Here is a 25000-nt window from a genome sequence, read left to right on the forward strand (position 1 = left end):
ACGTCAGGTCATCTGGATGATCTATGGAGATCCTTGAATTGCTAGTAGAGAAACATAACCACTACACTACCATCACTGATCAATCATTGCTCTTTGAGAGAGACTGCAGGACTGTATTTAAACAGTTCATTGACTCTGAGCACTTTGTGATATCCTGAGAACTTAAGAAGGTGCTAGAACGATGATGCTCTCTTTATCACCTTGTGATTTACTGACAGCTTCACATGAAGACGCAAAATGCTACTGACTTATAAACGGTGAACCCTTTATTTCCAGAGTACACGTGAAAACTTCAAATTCTAAGAAAGACATGCTCTCACCTCAAGTCCTTCAACTGTTTGCAGTGCTTCAGCATTTCGCACAAGGCTGGCATGTAAGCCACTTTACCCAGCAGACCAAGGTTTGCCAGGGATAATGTCTGTAGCTGCTGACACCTCAGTCCTATACCAATCAGCCCTGAGCCAGTCAGAATGCCAGGAAGCTGGGCCAAGGTCAGACTGCGCAGGTGCTGCAGATGCCCAATGAGCACCAGCTCTTCGTCTTGGATCCGCTGCGCTCGGTCACAGGGTGGCTGTACGTTCCTGATGGCAGGCTCATTCCGAGGTACGTTCGAGGAGAAACTGGACCCAATCAGCTCCAGCTCTTCCAAAAAGGGAACATTCTCCAGCAGAGTCCCAAACACAGTTGCTGGCAAACTCAACGACAGCTGCTCCTGAAAATTCCTTGGATAGGTCGGCACTCCAATTCGAACCTTCTTTCCGAGACCCCGGCGCACAGACTGTGCCTGCAAGGCAGGCACTGCGTGATTAGGCAGCTTGTCAGCACTTTTGGTACTTTGCGCCACGCAGCACACTGGGAGCGATAACGAACGCAACTGCTTCAACCTTGCTAGAAGCAAGCACAAGTGCCGTCCAGTGCCCTCAGGGCTGTGGTGGTGAGCTGCAGATAGATTCAGGTGCCTCAGGTTGGGGCAACAGTTTACCAGTGCTTCCACCACATCGAAATCAATGTCATCTTTGGCCTTGCGAAAGACAGAACAGTCTGAGAGCAGGCAATGGACACAACCGCTAAGGTTCAAACTAACTAGTGACTGGACGTTTCTGCCTCCATTAATGATTTGATGGCTCAGCTGACAGCCAGACAGGATACAGTGGCTGAAGTTCAAATAGACAGGGTTGCTCAATGTAATGGTATGCAGAAGTGAGGAATGTAGAAGCGAAGATCCGTTCAACCAGGATCGAGGGAGCTGCAGCGCCTCCAAGCTAAAGTTTTTAGTCATACAATCAAGAAAGTTCCGTGTGGAGCACCCGGTGTCAACAAAAACCCCAGGGACAGATAGAATAAAGGCACGCAGATTCTCAGGAGTCCGAATGCTCAGGACTGACAGGTAAAACCTCCCAACTTCCTGGTTAACATAGCCTGGTGACAACCTTGCATAGAATACCTTGAGATTTTGATAGTGGGGAATGTTGCTTTGCCCAACCATCAGTTGGCCCGAGAGCATTTCCCCCTCTCGAGTCCGATCTGGGATTTCGAAATAAAGCAACAGCCGCTCCAGATTGGTACAGCACGGAACAATGCCATAAGAAGGGGTGAATAAAGTCTGCTTTAGTTCAGTTACTTTGCCAAGTGTTGCCTTACATTCACTGCTCAGTTGGCCCACGTCAAATCCTTGGCTGACGTCTAAAGCAAGGGAGCGCAGGTTACGGAGTACAGACAGCATTCTGGAAAGACGCAGTGATGTCATGCGGCATCCTGTCAGGTCAAGCTTCAAGATGTTTTTACATTTTACCACCTGATCAATAGTCGAGCCAGACAACCAATAGCAGCCACTCAGCTTCAGTTGTTGAATGTCACCAGCTATTTCTTTCAGCAGAGATGTCACTTTTGTGTCACTCTCCTGGAAACAAAACAAAGTTTAAGTTCAAAGGCTATGAAAGCAAAAAGTCATTTAAGAGAAAGCTTTGTTCTATAATAAACATGAGCAGCACATTTACACTGATGCAGACAAATCGGTGGAATCTTTTACTTCCTCTCAAAACAATTGCTGCTTCATAACTTTTAGGACTGAACCTCCAGTAGAAAAAACTTGTCAATGGATATGAAGGCTCAGTAAATGTGGTAAGAGGTCCAAATTCAAGGCCAGAAATTCCTGCATCAATCAATGAACCATACCTCAAATCTCAAACAGGGTGCTGTGCTCCAGTCTAGGGACTTGGGAGCAGAGATGGAGAATTGAAAAGGCCCCTACTCAATTATATTTTACAATGAGAGAGTGGAAATGAGTGATAATCAGAGTCCGCTGATCAAGATGTGCTCCAGAATTGGAGTATGTCATCAATTACATTGCCACATCAAGAATAACAACTGGACAAGGTACTAGAGTTTGATTTGACAAGCAACATAAGACAGCCAGCCTGTTTTGGATTGATCAGCTCGTGTGAAGTTACTTCTGCAAAAGAAAAAAAAGCTTTAATTATACAGCAATTCATGGTTTGTATCTCACTGCTCCAGCTTCAAAGGGAGAAGCACTAAAACATGAGGCATGTGCAACCTCCAACCAAGAGCTTTAGAAATCAGAGGTTTAGAAGATGGTTATGCTTTCAGACAGCGTCTTTAAGTTAGGGATAAATAGGCGGAACGAAGGAATTTATGTTCTACAGACAGCAGGTTTAAGGTGTTACAGATTAAAAAGGGGCTTGCATGTTATTTCACAGAAAATACAGTGAACAGGCTACATGTTTCCAAAGTCCCAGGAAGGTGCTCGGAATATCATGTTTAGTAAACTATTATAATTCAAGTTGCCTACTTAACTTCAAGACAGAATGAAACAGAAGGTCTAAAGGATGGCTAATTAGCATTTCCACCTGTATGTGAGGTCCATATGATTCCTGTTGCCATGGAGATAAGTTTAGAGAGGGAATGAATCCATAGGAGCCATTGTGTGTTTTCTTAATCAGGCCACACAGATGTCAGGCTGTGAGAGAGGGATGGAGGCAGAGGTTCTGTGTACAGTTCACCACACAAGAACATAGGCAGGAACTCATGGTCAAACTCAAAGGACTGACTCATGAGGAAGTAAACAAGATTGGAAGATTTGCCTAGCTTTGGCTATAAGTAATCTTCATTGCTGAAGTCATTTTGAGGATTAGGAGTTATCGAACTGGAAAACAAAGAGAAGGGAATCAAGACCTCAGGAGTCAAGAATCACACTGGAGTGGTTTAAAAAAATAGGCCATTCACAAGCCTGTTCCACCATTCAATGGCTGACCTGTGGCCTAACTCTATATACCCTGCCTTTGGCCCATATTCCTTAACACCTTTAGTTAACAAAAGTTTTAATCTGAAATGGATAAAGTTAACAACTGATTCAGCACCCACTACCATTTGTGGAAGAGGGTTCAAAGTACTTTCTAACATCTCCCCTAAATGATTTGGTCCTAATTCTTAGACTGCAGCCCCTAACTCTAGAATCCCTCACCAGTGGAAATAATTTATCTTTATCTGCTCTCCCTTTTCCCATTAATATCATAATGTCTTTGATCCAATCACCCCTTATTCTTCCAAATTCTAGAGAAAGCAAGTCTCATTTCTCCTTATAACTTAACCCAAGTCCAGGTATCATTCTTGTAAACAGAAGACTAGAATGGCTCTTTACACGTAATATAAAGAAGAATAAAAAGAGTGATCTTCAGTGGTTCAAAACTTTATTTTGTTTTCCTTTACTTCAGAGTATAAACTACCCACTGAAATACTGTTCAGCAATAGTTGCTCTTAGTTTGTGTAACAGTAAAGGTCTCAAACCTTGAATTCTTGTTCTGTAATTCCTTTATGTTGGCCACTGGGAATTTGAATTTCCTTTTAGAAACTTGTCATTCTTTACAGGGATCATAACAACACCCCAGGTGAAGGAAAACCTGGTGCAAAAGGAACTACTGCTGTGTTGAAAATCAAATTTAATTTCAGTGGAGAGTTCTCCAGTTAAGCACTTTAGGCTTATTCTACTGCCCTCTAGTGGTTACTTTCCATCCTAAACTCAATCTTCATCATTTTCAATTGCGAATACTGTATTGCTCTGCTACAGAAATAAAGAACAAACTTCCAGCTTTACATGTGGATTCCCTATTGATCTTTGGGTATGTATTATATTTAATGCACATTTTCTTAATAAAACCAATTGCTTTCAGGCTTGCTATGCTTGTTCCACTGATTTTTATGGCATTCATTAGTTTTAATCTTACCTTTAAAGGCTCATTGTTCAAAGAAAATATATCCTTTCACATATTCTCTTCTCCATGGCAATACCATGGAACAGTCTATCACAGGAAATAGTCTGCCCCTCAGATCTGAACCAACTCTTCTGAAGAAGAACAGTTAGTCCCACTCTCCCATTCCTTAGCCATAGCCCTGCAATTTTTCATCGTTTAAGTATTTAACCAGTTCTCATTTGCAAGCTAACACTCAATCTGCATTTACTATAGATGACAACACATAACAGAACATTTTAAATGGTTGCTGCAAAACATTTTACAGTCATCTGCCTCTCATTCAATTGCCAACAGTTTAAATCTGCGGCCTCTGGTCATCATTTAGAGTCAGAGAGACAGAGATGTATATCACAGAAACAGAACCTTCGGTCCAAATTGTCCATGCTGACCAGATATCCTAACCTAATCCAATCCCATTTGCCAGCACTTGGCCCATATCCCTCTATACCCTTCCTATCCATATAACAATCCAAATGCCTTATAAACGCTGTAATTGTACCAGCCTCCACCACTTCCTCTGACAGATCATTCCATTCATGCACCACCCCTGCTTGAAAGCATTGCCCCCGAGGTCCCTTTTACATTTTTTCCCTCTCACCCTAAACCTATGCCTTCTAGTTCTGGACTACCCCACCCAAGGAAAAAGCTCTATTTATCCTATCTATGTCCGTCATGATTTTATAAACCTCAGCCTCCGAAGTTCCAGGGAAAACAGCCCCAGCCTATTCAGCCTCTCCCTGTAGTTCAAAATCCTCCAACCCTGGCAACATCCTTGTAAAACTTCTTCAGTCACTGAAAAATGTTGCCCTTTATTATCTAATTCAAATTGTTAAGTCCAGCAGAATGATGGACACTTCCACTCTCCTCTGCCCTTTTCCTAGATTATACATTCAAGGTCTTAGAGTCAGAAAACTGAGTAATTGTGTCCAAGCTGAGTCCCATCTTTGAAGGTTCACTCTTAATCCACTATGTTGCTGGTCCATCACACATTGATCTTCATACACCTGTGCACCCTGCTCCACAGCTGGTCCCTGTACACCCTGTCCCAAGGCCGGTCCACATACACCCCATCCCTCAGCCAGTCCCCATACACTTGTACTGTCCATCCATGGACAGGAGGAGAGCAGTCATGCCTCTTTCCGAGCTGAGAGTTGCTAGGGTCAATAGGAGCGCCCTCTGCTGGAGATCAGCTAGCTCATCAGGAACCTGGCACTGGACCTGCAATCTTCCATCAATTAGATAAACTTGAACACACTTTTGCCATTTGAGAAAGGTATGGACTATCTATGAAACCTGCTAGGAGTTTTTATTACAGTAAATCAACTACATACATATATCTAAGTAGCTGTTGAAATTATGGAAGACAGAACCTCTGCTTCATAGTTTAGTCGTTTGTCATGTAATAATTGAAACATACAGAACTGGAAGATCTCAGATTCAACCCAGAGATTATTCTGGGTTAGCAGCACAGTGTTTTTTTTTTCAGTTCTTTTAGCTTTGTGAGATGTATGCTTTGGGCTGAAGAACTGTGAATCTCTAAACTTTAGTAAGGACAAACTCAGTGTCTCCTCCCCTGAGGAGAACAGGTTCACCCTGAAGTTTCACATTGAAGATGAACATTTGCTCTGGGTATCAGAGGGCACCTTGTCTACGACCACCAGGAAGGGAGAAAAGAACAGAGAAATATTTTGCAGAACCATCAGTCAGGAAATAATTGCACAATTTCCTGACAGAAGCAAAATGGGTCAAAGAATTAATAGAGTTGCCAAAGCTTTGTCCACATATGACAGACCTTCGACTCACAAAGATGGTTTTATGAAAATAATGAACTACACACCATCTCAACTCAGCATGACAACTCAATGAAAAGATGCAGTTGGTCAACCTCACGGTTCTTAACATTTTAATAAAAGCACTCGCTTCACTACTCACTTGGTTTGCAAAGATCACAGATCAAACATGGTCACTGTCTGTACATGTGAGGTCCAGTCTGGACCAGCAACATAGTGGATTAAGAGTGAACCTTCAAAGATTTGATTATTGGTGAATTAACCTTGAATAATGCAACTATTTGCAGGAGATCACAGCCACAGATAGAGCAATCTAAAATTTGTGTTTAGGCTTGTGCATTAAACAACAATGTGAGAGTACAGACAATCAAGTGCTACATCACCAAGTCATCAACTTATATTGATATAAACAGAGAAAGAGAGAAAAAAAAACAAGCATCATTCTCGGACTTAATCAACTGAGCTCGCTTGAGAGCAATGAAAATATTTCATTAGAGTGAATGAACAAATTTCGAAGGGAGATTGTTTGAAATCATTATGATACACAAAGAAGTAGGGGAAAAACACCAACTAAAATGCTCTACAGGCATCTTAGTGCCAGAATGTTGCTTGAACAAAGTGGAAATAAAATGAAGTTGATGTCCAATATGTCCTTTACAGTAAACTGGCAGTGGAGAGCAGGAAAGCAGAGAATTAAGGTAATCCAACCCTAACAACCTTTCCTGAAGAGCTAGCCTACTTCCATTAAGGCTGATCAACCATTGCTTTTGTTTTGCACAAGATCAGAAATTGCACATACTGGGGTAAACTAGCTGACTTCACAATCAATGTACTCGCTAAATGAGTTGTTAGAGTAACAAAAGTCTTTCTATTTTGTTGTGGCACATTTCATATGAATCACATTCTGCACCTTCTACAATACTATTCATAGAGAAACAAAGTTGGTAGCTAAATGGGATTGTGCAGCAATACATCATCTTTGCTGATTTCAAAGTTTAAAAATCAGGTCGGCACCAAATAGATTTAAAAATTAAATCTCTCCAAAGAGGAACAGTAAATGTGGTGCAGGGCGGGGAGGCTGGTTAGCAAAGGTAAGTAACTCTAACAACATGGGGGTTCAATTCCTGCACTGACTGAAGTTAGGATGAATGATTCTCCTTCTCAACTTCGCCTGAAGTGTGGTCATCCTCTGATTAAACCACCAACTTGTCTCTCTCTCTCTCTCTCTCTCTCTGAGAGTAGCCCGATGGTCTAGTAGGACAATTGTGACTTTTTCAGTAGATATAGAACAATAGGTATATTTGGCTGTAATATACTGGATTTGGCCTAAATCTGAATTTAGCTGAGAATTGGGGAAAGCTAATGCATTACCTCCCAGCTCCCAATTTATTTTCTTTTGCTCCTGGAGTCAGAGGTGCTGGCCAGGTCAGATTGAAATTTCTTTTGTTGCATTCCAGGTCGATGTTGAAACGAAATAGATTATCCCACCAAATGTAAATGAGGTGAAAGTCAGTTAAAGGACTTCCACCGTCCACATTCAGATGAAAAGTCACAAAACTGAAACATTGGTTCAGTCTCTCTGACTCACCTCACTACCTGGTCCTAAATACTTCAGCACTTTCGGACTGTATTCTAGAGAGATCAGACTGCAGCTATTTCCCATTGTCACAAACCGTTAATGCGATGCACAGAGCGGCAGTCAGTTGCTGATTTACCTGATACTCCTTGTGCAGAGTGACAGAGCTAATTAGGCTCTTGTCCATACACAGAGCCGCCAACTTTCTGTTCACTTTCCGGACATTGAGCAGGAGGTCGCAGCTGGGCACAAACCTCAGGATGGTCAGCAGGATCTCATCAGAGAAGTCGGTCAGGCTCAGGGTCTGGGTCTGGGGCTGGGTCACGCTCAGGGTCTGGGTCTGGGTCTGGGTCAGGTTCAGGATCTGGGGCTGGAGCTGGGTCTGGGCCAGGGTCAGGGGCTGGGGCTGGGCCAGGGTCAGGTTCAGGATCTGGGGCTGGGGCTGGGTCTGGGCCAGGGTCAGGGTCAGGGGCTGGGTCAGGTTCAGGATCTGGGGCTGGGGCTGGGCCAGGGTCAGGTTCAGGGTCAGGGGGGGATGGGGATGGGCCTGCTCCTCCCCGCTCTCCATCTCCACAGGCACCGGCTTCGGTTAACCGCTCACTCGGGGGCAAGGCAGCGCATCCAACAACCAACGCTATTAAACAAATACAAACGGAAATGGCTTTAAATTTAAAAACAAAGATGTAACTCCCGCCGCCAGGCCGAAGCGGGATTCTCAGCAGGAGCAAACCGCTACCGTTCACTCTCTCTCCGCACCAACAAGCTGACGGCGCTGCTCCGGAACTTCATTCCGACACACGCAACATTACATCCGCCCCGCACGTGCCATCGACTTCTGCCTCTCCCGCACCCGACTTCCGCCCCTCCTGCTCCCCAAAGTGTGCGCTCCGCTCATACACCGACTTCCGCCCCGCACGTGCCATCGACTTCCGCCCCTCCTGCTCCCCCAAGTTCTGTCCCGCTCACACACCGACTTCCGCCCCGAGCTCAGGGTCAACCGCGATATGCAGGGGGAGGCTATTCAGCCCGCCCCTCCTTTACTCGAATCCGAGAGATTGCATTTTCTTTCCGATACCGGTGGCATCAACCATGAAGATTTTTTCAAAACTGCCCTACCCTCGTTTTTTTTTAAAAGCCTCCAACTCATAATAATCACACAAATCATAAAAGGAAACTTGTCATAATTAAATGATAGTGTTTGCAGGACCAGGGACACAGTCCTGTGCCGAGGAAGACTCAGACATCGTGTGCCATGATGCCTGCCCTGTAGCTTTATAAGAGCTATTCAAACAGACTCACTCCAATTCCCCAGGTCTAATCATAAAGTCTTACAGCACAGAAGACCATTCAGTCCATCGTGCCTATGCTTGCTCTTTGAATGAATTCTCCCATTAGTCCATCTACCACTGCCTTTACCATATACTTGTTCATTTTTCCTTTCCGAAGTCTGTATCTAAATCTACGTCGAAAGTTTCTGTTGCTTCCATCCAACGTATTCCATACCATGGCTTGCTATGTTAACAGCGAATGGATTGGGGTGCTGGAACTGTTTCTTCTTGATTCTCATGACGTTTATATTATTTTTTAAAAATACGTAACAGAGGCTTACCCTAGTATTGGCTCGGTGTGAAACATGGTAAAAACAATGACTGCAGATGCTGGAAAGCAGATTCTGGATCAGTGGTGCTGGAAGAGCACAGCAGTTCAGGCAGCATCGAGGAGCATATATAATATCAGAACACTAGCCTCCGATTCAGGCCTGATTCAAGAGGGTTGGTTGAGACGTGAATGCAGTGCTGAGGGGGTGCTGTACTGTCAGAGGTGATGTTTTTTGGATGAGACTTTGGCCTTTCATATGGGTGTAAAGACATGTATCCTATGGCACGACATGGAAGAGGTGGAGATTAGTAACTCCCCAGAGTCATGGCCAATATTTCTCTTTTGGCTGACGTAACTAAAATAGATTTTATAGTCATTATGACATTACTGTTTTGGGGAGAAAGTGAGGTCTGCAGATGCTGGAGATCAGAGCTGGAAATGTGTTGCTGGAAAAGCGCAGCAGGTCAGGCAGCATCCAGGGAACAGGAAGGGCTTATGCCCGAAACGTCGACTCTCCTGTTCCCTGGATGCTGCATTACTGTTTTGGGACCTTGCTGCATTCAAATCAAAGCATTCAAAACTATATTACAATAGTGAATGCACATCATTAGCAGTATAGCACGTTTTAGAAATCTGAAGGTCATAAGTCATACTGAGTAAATGCAAGCCTTGTATTTCTTTTCATATGGATTTCTGGTGTTCTACTCCATCATTTCAATTGATCCCAGTTTCCTAATTTTTATGTCTCAGTGTAGTGCAATGCTGGCTGAGCTATTGGGGAACAGGTGGGTGCAAGGTCTCACCTTTGAACATTTCTGAGTTATCTAAGTTCAAGCATAGTGAAGCTAGGGACCCTTCTATACATCTCTGTATTCCACAAGAAACAAACAGGATTTGTGCTTCTGTTTAAAGAGATTCCGATGTTTGTATTGAAGCAAACGATGAAGGTTTGCCTGATTCCTGAATCATAGAACCCCTACAGTGTGGAAACAGGCCCTTTGGTCCAACAAATCCACACTAACCCTCCAAAGAGTATTCCTCTACCCTATTACTCTACATTTATCCCAGACTAATGCATCTAACGTCCACATCCTTGAACACCATTGGCAATTTAGCATGGCTAATTCACCTAACCTGCACATCTTTGGATTGTGGGAGGAAACCGGAGCACCCAGTGGTTACCCACACAAACGCGGGGAGAATTTGCAAATTCCACACAGTCACCCGAAGCTACCATTGAACCCGGGTCCCTAGTGCTGTGAGGCAGCAGTGCTAACCACTGTGCCACCCCTTTTTGTTTAACATATTGGCAAGAACTTTATTACTTTTAAGGTATACTGGTTGCAATACACAGCCTCAACAGGTGCAATATCCAATGCACATTATTAGCAATGGGTATGAGACATGAAAAACCAGTGGAATTTCAAAACCAGTTGAAAACAGAAGTAGACTCAAAATATCATGTTAATTATGACAATTGTTTTTTTTCTTTCAACCTGTATAACTCCAATGGCATTGCTTCATGTATTTTAGGATGGATCCTGAGCTGCAGTGAGAAAAGAAATATAACATTAAAAATCCCATCATCATTTACATTATTCCTCTGTTCTATTACAGAATATTTATATTTGGGCAAACTGAAATGCTTGGCCACTGTGTAATTCTGGTTATTTCCAGCACAAGAAAGGCAACACCCAACAAGGCAAGTTGTACATTAAAAAGCATTAAAAAAAATGATGCAGCTAGAATTTTTAATCACTAACATTGCTTTCTGCAGTCAAATAATGAGGCAGGGATTCTACAAGGATTTTTCCTGCATTAAAACTGATACTTTCAGAGAAAAAAATTCAGGGGCTCGTATAACAATGTTCTTTACTGCAGTGCTCCATTCTGAATTGCTACAGACACAATCCACAATTTTTCAAGTCCACCTGATGTAGCTGCTGGACATCTGATACATGCCTAAAGTCCACCTTCCTCCTTACTAATGGAATACAGTAGACTTGTAGTTCACTTTGGTAACAGCAGTTGCTAAGCTGAAGTTTTGCAATATCCTCCAGTACCACCTGGAAACTCTTCATTCTGAAAGGCAACATCAGCATGAAAACATCTGGACACCACTGGGCACAAGCGATTTGTTCCATGGTACACACAAATCTTTCCATTAAGTGAAAGTGCATAAAGGAGTGGGATTCTGCTGAGTGCTAGAATTATCTCACAGTATTAAGGTCTTTTAACAAGGAATTATATCAGCCTCTGGTGTCAGCAGAGTGAGGCTTTAACATGTTGTTTAATTAGTACTGCATCTTCTCAGCACTGTCTCTCCTCCCCTTGTGGTCACTCTTCCTCTTCAACTGCTTCTTCGATTACCTGGATTTCATCTGAAGTTTGGGATAAAGACGAGTTATCTGTTTAACTCTGACTTGCATTGCTGTTCATGTTCCTCCTCTTCCATGACTTTCTTCCACAAGTTATGATTTTCTGTTAGATGATACATAATCGGACAGAAGATTCTCCACCTTCCTTTTCTTTTCCTCCCCTGCCTTGGAAGATCACGGTCCTCATCATCTATTTCATCTTCAGTTTCTACTGTCCATGATTGTCCTAAGATGTAGCAATATCATTAATGCTATCAAAGCATCAAACATGAAAAAGCCTGATAACAGCACCACCTACAGGCATATCAGTTATCAGCTGTAAATTAGAAAAAAAACAGCTATCCATGGAATCAACTCAACAATGGAGTTTTCAAAATGCTTTTTGAAATGGAATTGTTAGAAACTGATTATTTGCAATACTAGATGTGCTATCTATTCCTCAAACATCAATACTATTCTTGAAATAATGTGGTCATATGTTCTCCATAATGTGTATGCAATCATAATTAAACATTCATTCACAAGACAGCACTTACAACCAACAACTGGAGACTCAAAGATGTTTCAGGTCTGAGATCTATATTTAGAACAGAGTAGTAGAGTAGAGTAGCTTTATTTTGTCATTTCTATCATATACAGCTGGTACAATTAAAATGAAACAGCGTTCCTCCTGGACAAAGGTGCTATATATACACACAGACTACACGAGAGTACAGTCAGGATGATCAAACATTTACAAATTCAAATGTTCACTATAAGCATTTCACATTTCTCTACTCCCACTACATTACAATTCACGTAATTTCTACATTACATGAACTCAAGGAAGTGTAACTGTATAAGCAGAAACTAGATAAGCCAACGCCTTTACAATAGCTGCAGATAATAAATTAGTTTCCTCAATAAAGAATTCTTTCTTCACTGGACCAACCAATGATCAATAATAGTTTGTTATCAATATTTTTGCTTTTGTTACATATAATTGTTATTCAACCAAGTTAAACATTATCTTTGATTCTATGTCAATCTATTCCCTCTTTCGGCAGAAAACAAAATTAAATTGATATTTAGCCAAATATTTTCTTTCTTTGCATCTCTGAACCTTAGAAACTAATATGCAATGGCACACATTTAATTGAGTCCCCCTCTTTCAGTAGGTGCTCACTTTGGAAACCATTCCAGTCTGTAGGGTCATCTCAGCTCAAAGTTTGACCATGTTTCACCATTTAATAAAGGCTAATATTATTACAATATAAACAATTAATAGCAGTACTACATCAGCAAGTCAATGTATTCATCTTTTCCCTTAATAATATTACAGCCATTCCACATAAATGATATGCTTTTGCTATTTATTATTAACTTGAGAATAGCTAACTTAAGATGCAAGATAAATTATTTGAGATTAACATTTGGATCCTTAAATTCCATGGAGATCTCCAGTTTTCCATAGTATCTTAGTTGAGTGAGGAGGAGAACCACTTCAAGATTTCATGGCTCTGATACTTATACAATATCCGATAAAATAAATGGGATTAATCTGCGCTTGGGAGCAGTCCTGCACTTTGACAGCACTGAGAATAACATTGAACCACAGGATATCCTTGGCATTGGTGGTACTGGCTCTGGGGTCATGGACTTTAGAATCTGGTGTTTGGGACGGCCAGATTTTCTTGCATGGGATGTTGCATACTTTGGAGGGGACTTGGGATTTGTTAGAACTATGGAGAAAGTGGGTGATCTATGTTCAGTGGAGCTTGAGAAGATGCTTGGCATGACTCACTATTAGACTTGTGGTTTGACATTTGTGGCAAGTGAGAAAACACAGATCTGGCAGCAATAGTTTATAACTTTCTAACAAATCTTTAAATGTCAAATTTGATATTTGTGTTGAATTCTAATGTGTACCTTTATGTCTGACTCTTACTGAAGTCTAATTTAAAATGGCTATATTTTCATTGTGACAGAAGTGAGAGTTTATGGACTGGAAGTATACACTATCTACAATTGTTAAAATATATTTATTACACATTTAAATCAGAATTTTAAAATTACATTTTCATTCACTTCCTGTCTGCATAACTGTACATTTTGTTGTCACTTCTATGACACCTTTTTCCATTGTGAATTCCCATATCCTCATTTAAATTGTAGAAGATCAAAGTCATCAGGCTCCTTCTACCATGCAAAGACCTGGCTATTATTGCTACTGTATTGTCCTTTTCCAAAAACATTATTCAAAATGCTTTTATGAAGTGTTGGCAGATAAAAAACTATTGCTGCCAATCTCCAATAACCTCACTTCATTATTACCACCACTCTCACCAATACTTACACTCCAGATCTAAGCATGAAACTATTCAAAATCCAGGACCATACTCAGGTGCAACTAAATGCTAATCCCTATTCTGATATCTATCATCTATGTACCACATAAAATCACAAAATGCCACTTAAGCTCGATTGTTCTTGTGTCATTATACCCTACAGAGCATAAACATTTTCTTTGTTACAAAACTTCTGAACAATGTAAACGAAGATAAGTAATTATGAAGGAGAAAATAAGTCCATAAAGAATCAAAGGCCTCTCCATGGGTGCTGTCTGACCCGCTGTGATCTCCAATGTTTGTTATTTACAATACAGATTCCAGCATCTGCAGTAATTTACTCCTCCATTGCGTTTAATCGACTGCCATGTCTCTTTGCTTACCCTGGAGAAGCTTTGCTCTTCCCTCCAACAGGAATTCAGGTTATCTTTTTCACTGTGTACATCTTCATTGCTTTCGATTTCACTACTGGTGCTCGACAAGGTGTTTGCCAAAACCTGCTTCCACAGCTATGTTTCCTTTCTCAGCAACTAGCAACAACTCAGACTTAGCCCACATGGATTTTAATTCAAGTTTCAACCTTTGTGTTTTGAATCTACCCAGGAGTACAAATATCTCCAGGACATTCAACATTCTTCAGACAGCTGCTCCCGCTGCATCCTGTGATCCACAATCAACGCATGTCATATGCATACACTTGACTCCACTCTGCATATCAACTCACCCTCTCTCAAAGATGTGCTGTTCTCCAGTTTCACTTCATCCTTCACCTCATCCATCGACTCGATCAGAGACTTTTTCTCTTTCTTTCAGACATCAAGGTGTGCAAGCTCCAGCAACTTATGGACTCCAACATCTGACTGCAGACATCCCAAGCTTCCAACCCTTTCCAGCCCTCAGATGTCATCACTTTCTGCCCTCCGTGAGGTCACTTTCCCCAACCCCAGCACTTGCCATGTTTCCACCATACCTCCTGACCCTTCTCTCTCTGAGGCTGAGTGTAATGTCCTTGGCAAAAGACTCAGCTTCAAACCCCTGTTGCCTCACCTTAATGAATTTCAGGCTTGCCATGATTTTGAACTGATTTTCCCCTGCCTCCATCTCCGTGCTCACTTCTTTGGATAGGACTCCCCCCACCCCATTCCACAAACTCTCTTCACCTGCCGCCAGTATTCACCCTCCAATTGGAATCCTTCCTCTGGCCTCTTACTTACCCTCGATCACGTGACATCAGCTGTCTCAATTTCTCTGCTCCTTTCACTCACTCTAACTTGTCCCCATCTGAAATTGTTGCAGTTCGCTCTCTTAGGTCCAACCCTAACTTTGTTATCCAACCCATTGACAAAGGTGGTGTCGTTATAGACTGGCACACTGATCTTCACCTTGCGGAGGTTCAATGCCAACTCTCGGACACTTCTTCCTACTGCCCCCGGACTATGTCCCCACATCTGAACATTAACCTGTTGTTGCCTGGACTGTCACTAACCTAGTTACCTTCAGAGATCTTCTACACAATGCCTCCAACTCGTAGTTTCCCAACCCCGACAGCCTGTTTCTACCTTCTTCCCAAAATCCACAAACCAGACTGTCCAGGTAGGCCCATTGAATCAGACTATTCCTGCCCCACCAACTAATTTCCTCCTACCTTGACTCCATCCTCTCTCCACTTGTTCAGATCCAGCCCACCTACATCCGCGAGTCCTCTGATGTACAGTTCCCTGGCCCTAACTGCTTCCTGTTCACCATGGATGTCCAATCCCTCTGAACCTCCATTCCCCACTATGATGGTCTGAGAGCTCTTGGTTTCTTTCTTGACCAGAAGCCTGAACACTCTCATCCACCACCACTCTCCTCCATCTGGCTGAACTTGTTCTCACTGAACAATTTCTCCATTAATTCATCTCACTTCTGCCAAGTCAAAGGAGTGGCTCTGGGCACCCGCATGGGTCCCAGTTATGTCTGCCTCTTCATGGGGTATGTGGAACAATCCTTGTTCCAGCCCTATACTGGACCACTCCCACAACACATTTCTCAGTACATCGATGAATGCTTTGGTGTCACTTCAGGCTCCCGCCACGACCATGTAAAATTTGTTCATTTTGCCTTTGATTTCCACCCCTCTATAACTTTCATATTGTCCATTTCCAACATTTCCTTTTTTCCTTGACCACTCTCTCTCCATTTCAGGTAATAAACTGTCCACTACCATCCACCGACTCCCGTAGCTACCTTCACTACAGCCCTTCACACCCTACGTCTGGCAAGGACTCCATCCCATTCTCCCAGTTCCTTTGCCCACATTGTTCAGTTGATACCACCTTCCAAAACAGCACTGCTGATAATGGCTTGCTTCTTCCATAACCATGATTCCCCATCCACCATAGTTGTCAGGGCCCTCAACCATATCTGACCTAGAGAGGTGGCACGGTGGCTAGCGCTGCTGCCTCACAGCACCAGAGTCCCAGGTTCAATTCTAGCCTTGGGTGACTGTGTGTGTGTGGGTTTCCTCCCACAGTCCAAAGATGTGTAGTTTAGGTGAATTGACCATGTTAAATTGCCCAGTGTTAGGTGCATTAGTCAGAGAGAAATGGGTCAGGCTGTGTTACTCTTCGGAGGGTTGGTGTAAACTTGGTGGGCTGAAGGGCCTGTTTCCACACTGTAGAGAATCTACTCTTTAAAAAAATGTTTCAATATCTAGGAACTCCTAATGGAAACAGATTGTGTATAGACAAAACTTTGCACTTTTGTCTTTACATGCAATTAGTATATTCAATTACAGCTAAAGCTCACCAATTAAAAATTATGTTTGAATGGGCTTTTGAGAAAATCCACTGTTTTTGTAAGTGGCAAAAGGCAAAATCTTTTGTAGAGAAGCAAAATTGCAGTCATCCATGTGTGAATGAATCACTGAAATATGACTGGTCCTCAGTCAGTTCTTTGAGATGATATTTAATTTTTTGAACTTCAATATACTGCTATCAAGTAGATGGCCCTTTCTCAACCTTGTGTGTGTATTAAGCCACATCACTCTATAGCTGATCAGACAAGTAGTAGAGCTAATAGTGGAAACCCAGGTTTTTATTTAAATGGGGTTTATGTAACCATAGAAATAACCTGCCACCAAATGCAAAAAAAGGACTTACTCAGATCAGATTTACTGCCAAACAGGCTTTTCAGCAATGTGCTTCATGACATTAAGAAATGCAGTGTGCAATTTATAAGCCTAAGATATAGGTGATGGCATAAATAAATTGCCTATTATATTCCAAAAATTTGACAGAACAGAAAACTTTTAGAATTCAGCAAGTCAATGGATGATTCAACAAACCTGGAGACTATTTCAAGGAATGGAATTCATGTGAATATCAACCAGATCTAATATATTGTTGAGGCACATATTTTACTTTATATTTACAGCACATTATATTTTGATGATTAGGATTTGAAGTGTTGCTTATATCTAACTGTACACTTTAATGATTTGGAGATGATGTTGAACTGGGGTGCACAAAGTTAAAAATCACAACACCAGGTTATACACCAACAGGCCTATTTGGAAGCACCATAACCTAGTGTTGAAATTTAACTTTGCACACAATCTAGAAGATTGCTGTCTCTATCCCTCTTCCTGTCTAGCTATTCTGTTTAATAGTGAAATTTATTAACTTTAATGCTTTTGACATTAACCCTTTCTCAAATTGCTATCTTCGGTGGTAGCTTCCCTCCTCTGTAGAGGGCCTACATTCAAGTCAGTTGCTCTAAAGGTATGCAATAACATTTCTGAAGTGATTAGAAAATTTTGCTACATGGAGATACCGTAACACAGTAACAGCATGCCTACCAAGTTCAAGGTCCACCTGCTCCAGAGATGTTAGGTCTTCCCACATTGATAATATACTATAAAATGTTAATGCAGTAACAAGTGACAGCATTATTTCACCTTTTCATGTCTGTTACAATATGACAACTATTTGATTTAACATTTAATGTCTGTTCACTAACTAGTTGATGGAATTCATTCTTCCCAAATCAGCTATTTTGCTAGCAGTTCTCACCAGGTAACATCTTCAAAACTTCATTCCTACAAGTGAGACAATATGAAGAGCCCTGAATGCTATTAAGTCTTTGGCTTGTATCCTGTCAACACTTGCCTGCTGGATTATCAGGTTATCCTATTGCTATTTGAGAGACCTTTGTGTCCAAGGTAATTACTGCATTTCCTGTCAAATTAGGTTAACTGCAGGCATTACATACACCTGCAATATTGAGACATTAGAAATTTAAATTTTCAGATACTGGACAAATCCTTTTTAAAAGTTACATTCAAAAAATGGCTGCCAAATCTCAATAGATCATTGGAGCTGTCCTAGTCAAAGCAATTAGGGACAAACAAGCTTATTCCATTAAACTGTTTAAAAATCCCAGAGTGCATGAAACAGAAAAGCAACCAAACTAAACCCCCTCTGAATAGGATTGCCAGGAAATCTTAAGGCTACCTTGTGTAGCTTGGCACAAAATTTCACTGATTTAAAATTTAAAGAAATTTAACCAAAGCCAGAGGTAGTTTATAACTATTACCAAATTGGATTTTTAGAGAAGCAAACAGTGCTGGACTAATGTAAGTTATCACTGAGCAAAAACATTAGAAACCTAATCAACTTTGATCCAAGTCCTTCTCACATCTTGATGGAACCAATGGTCAGAAAGTTTAGTATAGTTCAAGAACTGGGTAAATCCAACTTATCTTAGGCCAGAACTTGCAGACAAAAGACTGCATTGATATTTAGTTTTTTAAAACTGCCTAGCATGAAAGGAATACATTAGTACCACCTTATAATCTTACTTTTACTTAAAAAGGATCAGCAACTTCAAACTTTCCATTTAAACATGTGCACTTTATTAGTCAGTGTAGGTCCAACAAACTGGCATCACCCAAGTTTAACTGTCCATTTCGTGCCCAGGGGATGTAAACCTCACTTGTGTTTGTATAAAGGTAAAGCTTTTTTGCATACCAAAATCAAAAAGGACCGAAAATTTAAGGCGGAAAGTACAAAACAGGACATTTTTCGGTTACATAATTTACATATAAGCAATACTACACAAGGTTAAGTATTCGCTCCCACTTTTTGGGCAGCCTTCACAGAGGCTTTAATAACCTTAGACAATGCAATCCTTTACATCAATATTTTGGAATGACTAAATGTACAATTCAGTCCTTGAACGCATTGCAGAACTTCTGGGATGCTTGTTGCCAAAAATACCACCAACACCTTCACTGTTCCAGTTTTTATTCCTGAGACAAGCACTAAAGCCATGCCAATTCATCTCGCGCAATCATGAGTTACAGTCTGCTTAGAAGCATTTGCGGTGGACAATGGATGGTCCAGATTCATCATATTCTTGTTTGCTAATCCACATCTGCTGGAAGGTGGACAAGGAAGCCAGGATGGAACCTCCAATCCAGACTGAGTATTTACGCTCAGGTGGGGCAATAATCTGTGACAAGATGAAAGAAATTAGTGGTCCATATGCTAAGGTGTAAAAGTGATTTGAGGCATGATCTTAAACTAAAAAACTTAAGATTTCTTGTTACTAACCCCATCAGGCTTAGTGAGGCAGTTCAAAATTTTCAAGTTACCTTTATTTTCATGGTGCTTGGAGCTAGAGCTGTGATCTCCTTCTGCATACGGTCTGCAATACCAGGATACATAGTAGTGCCACCAGACAAGACAGTGTTGGCATAGAGATCCTTCCTGATATCTACATCACACTTCATGATGGAGTTGTAAGTGGTCTCATGGATACCACAGGATTCCATACCTGCAGGAAGACAATTTTACTCCACTAAATTTCCAGTATTTCATTTCCATACCATGACTAATGGCAACCAGTAGCAACATTTATCTTAAGGTAAAACAACAATTTACTTACCCAAGAAAGATGGTTGGAAGAGGGCCTCAGGGCATCTAAATCGTTCATTACCAATTGTAATTACCTGCCCATCAGGCAGTTCATAGCTCTTCTCCAGAGAGGAGGAAGAAGCAGCAGTGGCCATTTCCTGTTCAAAGTCCAGTGCAACATAGCAGAGCTTCTCCTTGATGTCACGGACAATTTCTCTCTCAGCTGTGGTGGTGAAAGAGTAGCCTCTTTCTGTCAGGATCTTCATGAGGTAGTCTGTCAGATCACGACCAGCCAAATCCAGACGTAGAATAGCATGGGGCAGGGCGTAACCTTCGTAGATGGGCACAGTGTGGGTGACACCATCACCAGAGTCCATCACGATACCAGTGGTTCTACCAGAGGCATAGAGGGACAGCACAGCCTGGATGGCAACATACATGGCAGGGGTATTGAAGGTCTCAAACATAATCTGTAAAAGATTAAGCAAATAAATGTTATAAAAGCCCATAAATCGAATTGTCAACTAAGACAAATGTCAGTACAAACACCTGCCAAAGTATTTACATGCTACAACTTGTGAATTTAAGTGGCAAGTCAGCAGCACGCATGCAAGGTGTTCTGTCAAAACCATGTTTCAAATGCAAAGATACAAGACCACACCTGATCACTTATTCAGATATCAAACAAAAAGCTTGTAAACTCAGCCAAAATTTGAAGTTTTAGCTCCCTCACGTTATCCAAAAATATCTTACATCAATTAATGCAAAGTGGAAAAAACTCCAAGATTAGAAACACACAACATGCACAAGTTAATGGAATTCAAAATAAAGAAAAGCAAATTAAACCTTGTAATTCCCAGGAAAGAATTTCATCTTTGAAAGAATCCCTGTGAATGAGGATAGGAAAGAATGAAGGAAGATAGTTCAGATAGAAAGGGTTGAAGGTAGCAAGGCAATTTGCTGTGGTCATAACTCCGCTTAGTACCTGTGTCATCTTTTCTCTGTTGGCTTTGGGATTCAGGGGGGCTTCTGTGAGTAGGACTGGGTGTTCTTCAGGAGCAACACGGAGCTCATTGTAGAAAGTATGATGCCAGATCTTCTCCATGTCATCCCAGTTGGTGACAATACCATGTTCAATGGGGTACTTCAGGGTCAGGATACCTCTTTTGCTCTGGGCTTCATCACCAACATAACTGTCCTTTTGTCCCATTCCAACCATTACACCCTGAAAAGCACAGCATATTTAAAAAGAGGGCATCTATCAGCAAAAATCAGAAGTAAACTAACTCCTAAGCATGTAAAATGAAGTTCTTCTGTACCTGGTGTCTTGGGCGACCAACGATAGATGGGAACACAGCACGAGGGGCATCATCACCAGCAAAACCAGCCTTGCACATACCAGATCCATTGTCAACAACAAGAGCTGCAATTTCATCATCCATGGCTACTGATTACCTAAAAAATTACAAGGGCAGGTAAAAGGAATATTCGGCTGGATACTGAAATTCACGAAATTTAATCTTTAATAACGCATCACGGGTATTCGTCATCGCGCAAAGTTGACACTCGCGCTGTAAGCCTCTAGAGAATAGAATGCCTTGGTGTTTCGTGTACTTGCGCTGATCAAGCTACTTCATGAGCACATGTTCCCTCTGGCGTGCTCGCCCCCCAATTAACACCAGAGGGCGCTGGCTGCTGCGAGAGCCACAAACAAAGAAACTCGCATTGCCCTTAAAAGGCAATGGCTTGTACAGCAGGCAGAGGGGGAGGGACAAGGCACTTGGCTCGCAGCCAGCTTGAGGCAAGAACCACGGGAACCAGCCACCGCAGAATTGAAATGACCAACTTCCACAGGGGACAAAGGTACACAAAGAGGTCACACCCATCCCGCTGTCATATCTTCCCCCAGCCCCCGGAAGGAAAGGGCACTGCCACACAGTTTCGGCTTAGAGGAGACAAAAGGGAGGAAGCGACATCTCAAGGTCTCGCTCTCCCGCAGAGGCTGCCGGGACCGTTAGCTCGGAGCGGGGCGCATGCGCGGCAGCGGCCGCGTGGGTGGGAGGGGGAGGGGGGAGGAGCCGGTGGCACAAGCACCGCTCCGATGGCAACACCCGAAGCCCGCCGCTGCCCCTTCGATAGTACCGAGTGGGGAGGCGAAGGCTATTCAACCACGCCCTATCTTCCAGTACCATCCCTTCCACTATGGGGGGGGGGGGGAGGAGGGAAGAAAGAGAAGCGGTTCATTCTCCGCGCCCCCCCCCCCCGAGCATTGAGAGAGAGCCGGGTTGCCCCCCCAACCCCCGGACTGTCTGCCAGCAGCACCGAGAACAAACGAGGAGAGCCGAACGGCGGTCGCCCGCCCACACACCGACTCCCCCCAGACTCAGTCGGGTATCAGGCTCGAGTATCCGCACCACACCCTGCCATGAAGAGGGGAATGGGGGCGGGGGGGGGAACGCGACTCCGTTCCTGAGATTTCCCCTCCCCCGCCATCTTCCTTCCTTCTGGAAAGATCCATCAGCGCCCTCCTCCCAGCTCCAGCAAGCAGCAGCTTGCCCTCGCCGCCACCGCCACACGAATAGCGGCTCCGCCTTCCCCACACACACACACACAACAGACCCGTTAACTTCACCATCCCCTCGGGCTAAGTTTCAGAACCGTTATAGGCACAAACTAGCCGAGCCAAACACTTCACCCATCACCACGTTTCCCGCGTCTCATGTTTCTCCCAGTCGCCTCAAGTGGTGTTAAAGATGCTATATATATCTTTGCGCACGCCGCCAGAATAGAAATAGAATCCTAGTCTACATGTTTCAGCCAGAATGTAAAAATAAGCCCCAGAAAACACCAAAACCGGCATTCGTTCCATTCTAAGTTAGTCAACACCGATTACGGTTAGACCTGTCGGCACTATGTTAAGTCCCGTCGCGCAACGAGCCTATTCGATTTTAGTTATTCGTAGCCTTATATTTAGACTCGAGCTAAAGTAGATTTTTTTTTTGTTTTGAGGTGTATGGGCGGGGAAAAAATGTTTGATGGCTTTTTGTTTAAAGTTTGTCTTACCGTTAGTTTTCCCCCTCGCCTTGTGGATGCAAGTCTGGTCTCGATCTCAGCCGTTGGGCGTTCAAAGTGGCTCGAGCCGGCGCGGCTTCGCCGTTATATACCGCGTGTCGGCCCCGCCCACACCCTTCTGTAACCATAAAAGGGAACGTTTGCAGCATCACGGCTTCTATTGGCTCAGCGTCACCCCCATCCCCCCCTCCCGCCATCCAATCTTTTGTGCCTGTGGCATTAACAACATATACACCACAATCAGGTGGCGACAGAATGACTCTTTCCCCCACAACCTCCCCTTCTCGAAAGGGCGGTAGGCGACTATCCGAAAAGAAACAATGAGAACGGGACGGATGCTGCTCGTGTTTGTTCTTTCTGGGCTATTGCGGGCCAGATAGTCTTGCGTGGTGCTGTTTTACCACACTGGTGTCGCCGCAGGTCATTTACAGCCCACTTGTGGAACTGTTCATTCCGACTCTGGTTTACTGTAAAACATGACTTCACTGAAATGAGGATCCGGTAATGCTTACTAAAATACACTACGAACATCACTGACTTTGCAATAGCGTGCAGTTAGTGTCATTTGTTAACATGCATCAATTATCTACCTTGAGCATTATATATCTTGTGGTCTTTTATGAATAATACTAAGGCCACGTCGATTTTCTGCGCTTCAGGACAGTGACAATTCCTGTGAACTCTCGCCTTGTTGCAAAGCAGAAACTTAGGGAGGTTAGTAAAGGTAATTAGATAAAATGTTAGTGGAAAGCACGTAATCACATTTTTTTTTGTCCTCAGTTACACTGTACAGTCTGCCATCTATCAGGCGTAAATGCAAATTGAGAATTTTCAACTGGAATACAGTTTAAATAGTTAGAACAAGATTCACAACTAGCTTTTAGTAGCCTCAGCTTTAAGAGTAGCTGGGCCAGCCGTCAATGCTGACATTTATGCACCCTTCAATTGTTAACACATGCCATCATACAAATTGGCAAACACTGGGCATTCAACTGACCAATTGAATAATTATATTTCACGATTCCAGCCTATAACTCAAGCTCAAATTCCTTTGTTTTGACTAACTTCCAGCTTCCAAATTCCATAAATTTGTCACTGAGGGAACGTTATATATACATACATATAATACATACAAAAGTGCAACACAGAACAGGCCCTTTGGCCCATGATGTTGTTCTGAGCATTCATCCTAATGTAAAATGAAATAATTTAACCTACACACCCCTCAATTCACTGCTATCCATGTGCATGTCCAGCAGTCGCTTAAATGTCTGTAATGACTTTGCTTTCACCAGTGAATGAATACCAGTGATTTTCAGAGATATGAATAAGTGGTTGTGAAATGGACCGTATTCTCTTCTCACTCCAGCCATATTCTTGAGCAAGTATGTTGACCTGTGACTGGGAAAGTGTTTCTCCTGTTCCTTGGATGCTGCCTGACCTACTGTGCTTTTCCAGCAACACATTTTCAGCTCTGATCTCCAGCATCTGCAGTCCTCACTTTCTCCTGTGACTGGAAAGCCCACTTAGAGTCATAGAGATGTACAGCACGGAAACAGACCCTACGGTCCAACTCATAAATGCTGACCAGATATCCCAACCCAATCTTGTCCCTCTTGCCACCACCTGGCCCATATCCCTCCAAACCCTTCCTATTCTCATAAACATCCAGATGCCTTTTAAAAGTTGCAATTGTACTAGCCTCCACATCCTCTGGCAGCTCATTCCATACGCGTACCATCCTCTGAGTGAAAATGTTGCCCCTTAGGTTTCTTTTATATCTTTCCCCTCTCACCCTAAACTTTCGCCCTTTAGTTCTGGACTCCCCCACCCCAGGGAAAAGACTTTGTCTGTTTATCCTATCCATGCCCCTCATTAGTTTGTAAACCTCAGCCTCCGACGCTCCAGGGAAAACTGCCCTAGCCTATTCAACCTCTCCTACTCAAATCCTCCATCCTTGTAAATCTTTTCTGAGCCTTTTCAAGTTTCACAACATGTTTCCGATAGGAAGGAGAATAGAATTGCACACAATATTCCAACAGTGGCACTTCTGCAAAGTTAATATCATGCCATGAATGGAGAATGGGAAA

General features: G+C 42.7%; 2 protein-coding genes across 6 annotated transcripts; both read right to left on the reverse strand.

Annotated features, from left to right (window-relative positions):
* Positions 1-293: 293 nt before the first annotated feature.
* fbxl18 (F-box and leucine-rich repeat protein 18) lies at positions 294-9071 on the reverse strand. 5 transcript variants are annotated; one of them, XM_043685929.1, is made up of 4 exons: positions 9051-9071; positions 8171-8268; positions 7774-8089; positions 294-1900 (listed from the first exon to the last, which is right to left on the reverse strand). In XM_043685929.1, the coding sequence occupies exons 2-4, from the start codon at positions 8200-8202 to the stop codon at positions 317-319; spliced, it is 1932 nt and encodes a 643-aa protein (XP_043541864.1). In that variant the 5' UTR covers positions 8203-8268; positions 9051-9071; the 3' UTR covers positions 294-316. The 5 variants fall into 5 exon arrangements, with proteins under 5 accessions (XP_043541864.1, XP_043541863.1, XP_043541862.1 ...); XM_043685928.1 differs by lacking the exon at positions 9051-9071 and adding an exon at positions 8605-8937; XM_043685927.1 differs by lacking the exon at positions 9051-9071 and adding an exon at positions 8391-8480.
* A 9741-nt stretch (positions 9072-18812) lies between these two features.
* Positions 18813-23002, reverse strand: LOC122547285 (actin, cytoplasmic 1). Its single transcript, XM_043685931.1, has 6 exons — positions 22902-23002; positions 21158-21293; positions 20824-21063; positions 19870-20308; positions 19577-19758; positions 18813-19434 (listed from the first exon to the last, which is right to left on the reverse strand). Exons 2-6 carry the CDS (start codon positions 21278-21280, stop codon positions 19291-19293), a joined length of 1128 nt encoding a protein of 375 aa, XP_043541866.1. The 5' UTR covers positions 21281-21293; positions 22902-23002; the 3' UTR covers positions 18813-19290.
* Positions 23003-25000: the final 1998 nt, after the last annotated feature.

This window comes from Chiloscyllium plagiosum, unplaced genomic scaffold (assembly GCF_004010195.1).
Source record: "Chiloscyllium plagiosum isolate BGI_BamShark_2017 unplaced genomic scaffold, ASM401019v2 scaf_7495, whole genome shotgun sequence".
Lineage (NCBI taxonomy): Eukaryota > Metazoa > Chordata > Chondrichthyes > Orectolobiformes > Hemiscylliidae > Chiloscyllium > Chiloscyllium plagiosum.

What these genes read in the sequence shown, in the direction of transcription:
- fbxl18 (XM_043685929.1), bottom strand. Translation starts at nt 8,202, where the DNA reads ATGGAGAGCGGGGAGGAGCAGGCCCATCCCCA. An exon ending in GAGGAGCAGGCCCATCCCCA is followed by an intron (nt 8,090 to 8,170) that starts TCCCCCCCTGAC and finishes GACCCTGACCCT; the next exon opens with GGCCCAGACCCAGCCCCAGC. An exon ending in CTCTGCACAAGGAGTATCAG is followed by an intron (nt 1,901 to 7,773) that starts GTAAATCAGCAA and finishes TTTTGTTTCCAG; the next exon opens with GAGAGTGACACAAAAGTGAC.
- LOC122547285 (XM_043685931.1), bottom strand. Translation starts at nt 21,280, where the DNA reads ATGGATGATGAAATTGCAGCTCTTGTTGTTGACAATGGATCTGGTATG. An exon ending in TTGGTCGCCCAAGACACCAG is followed by an intron (nt 21,064 to 21,157) that starts GTACAGAAGAAC and finishes TGTGCTTTTCAG; the next exon opens with GGTGTAATGGTTGGAATGGG. An exon ending in CTTCCAACCATCTTTCTTGG is followed by an intron (nt 19,759 to 19,869) that starts GTAAGTAAATTG and finishes GTCTTCCTGCAG; the next exon opens with GTATGGAATCCTGTGGTATC.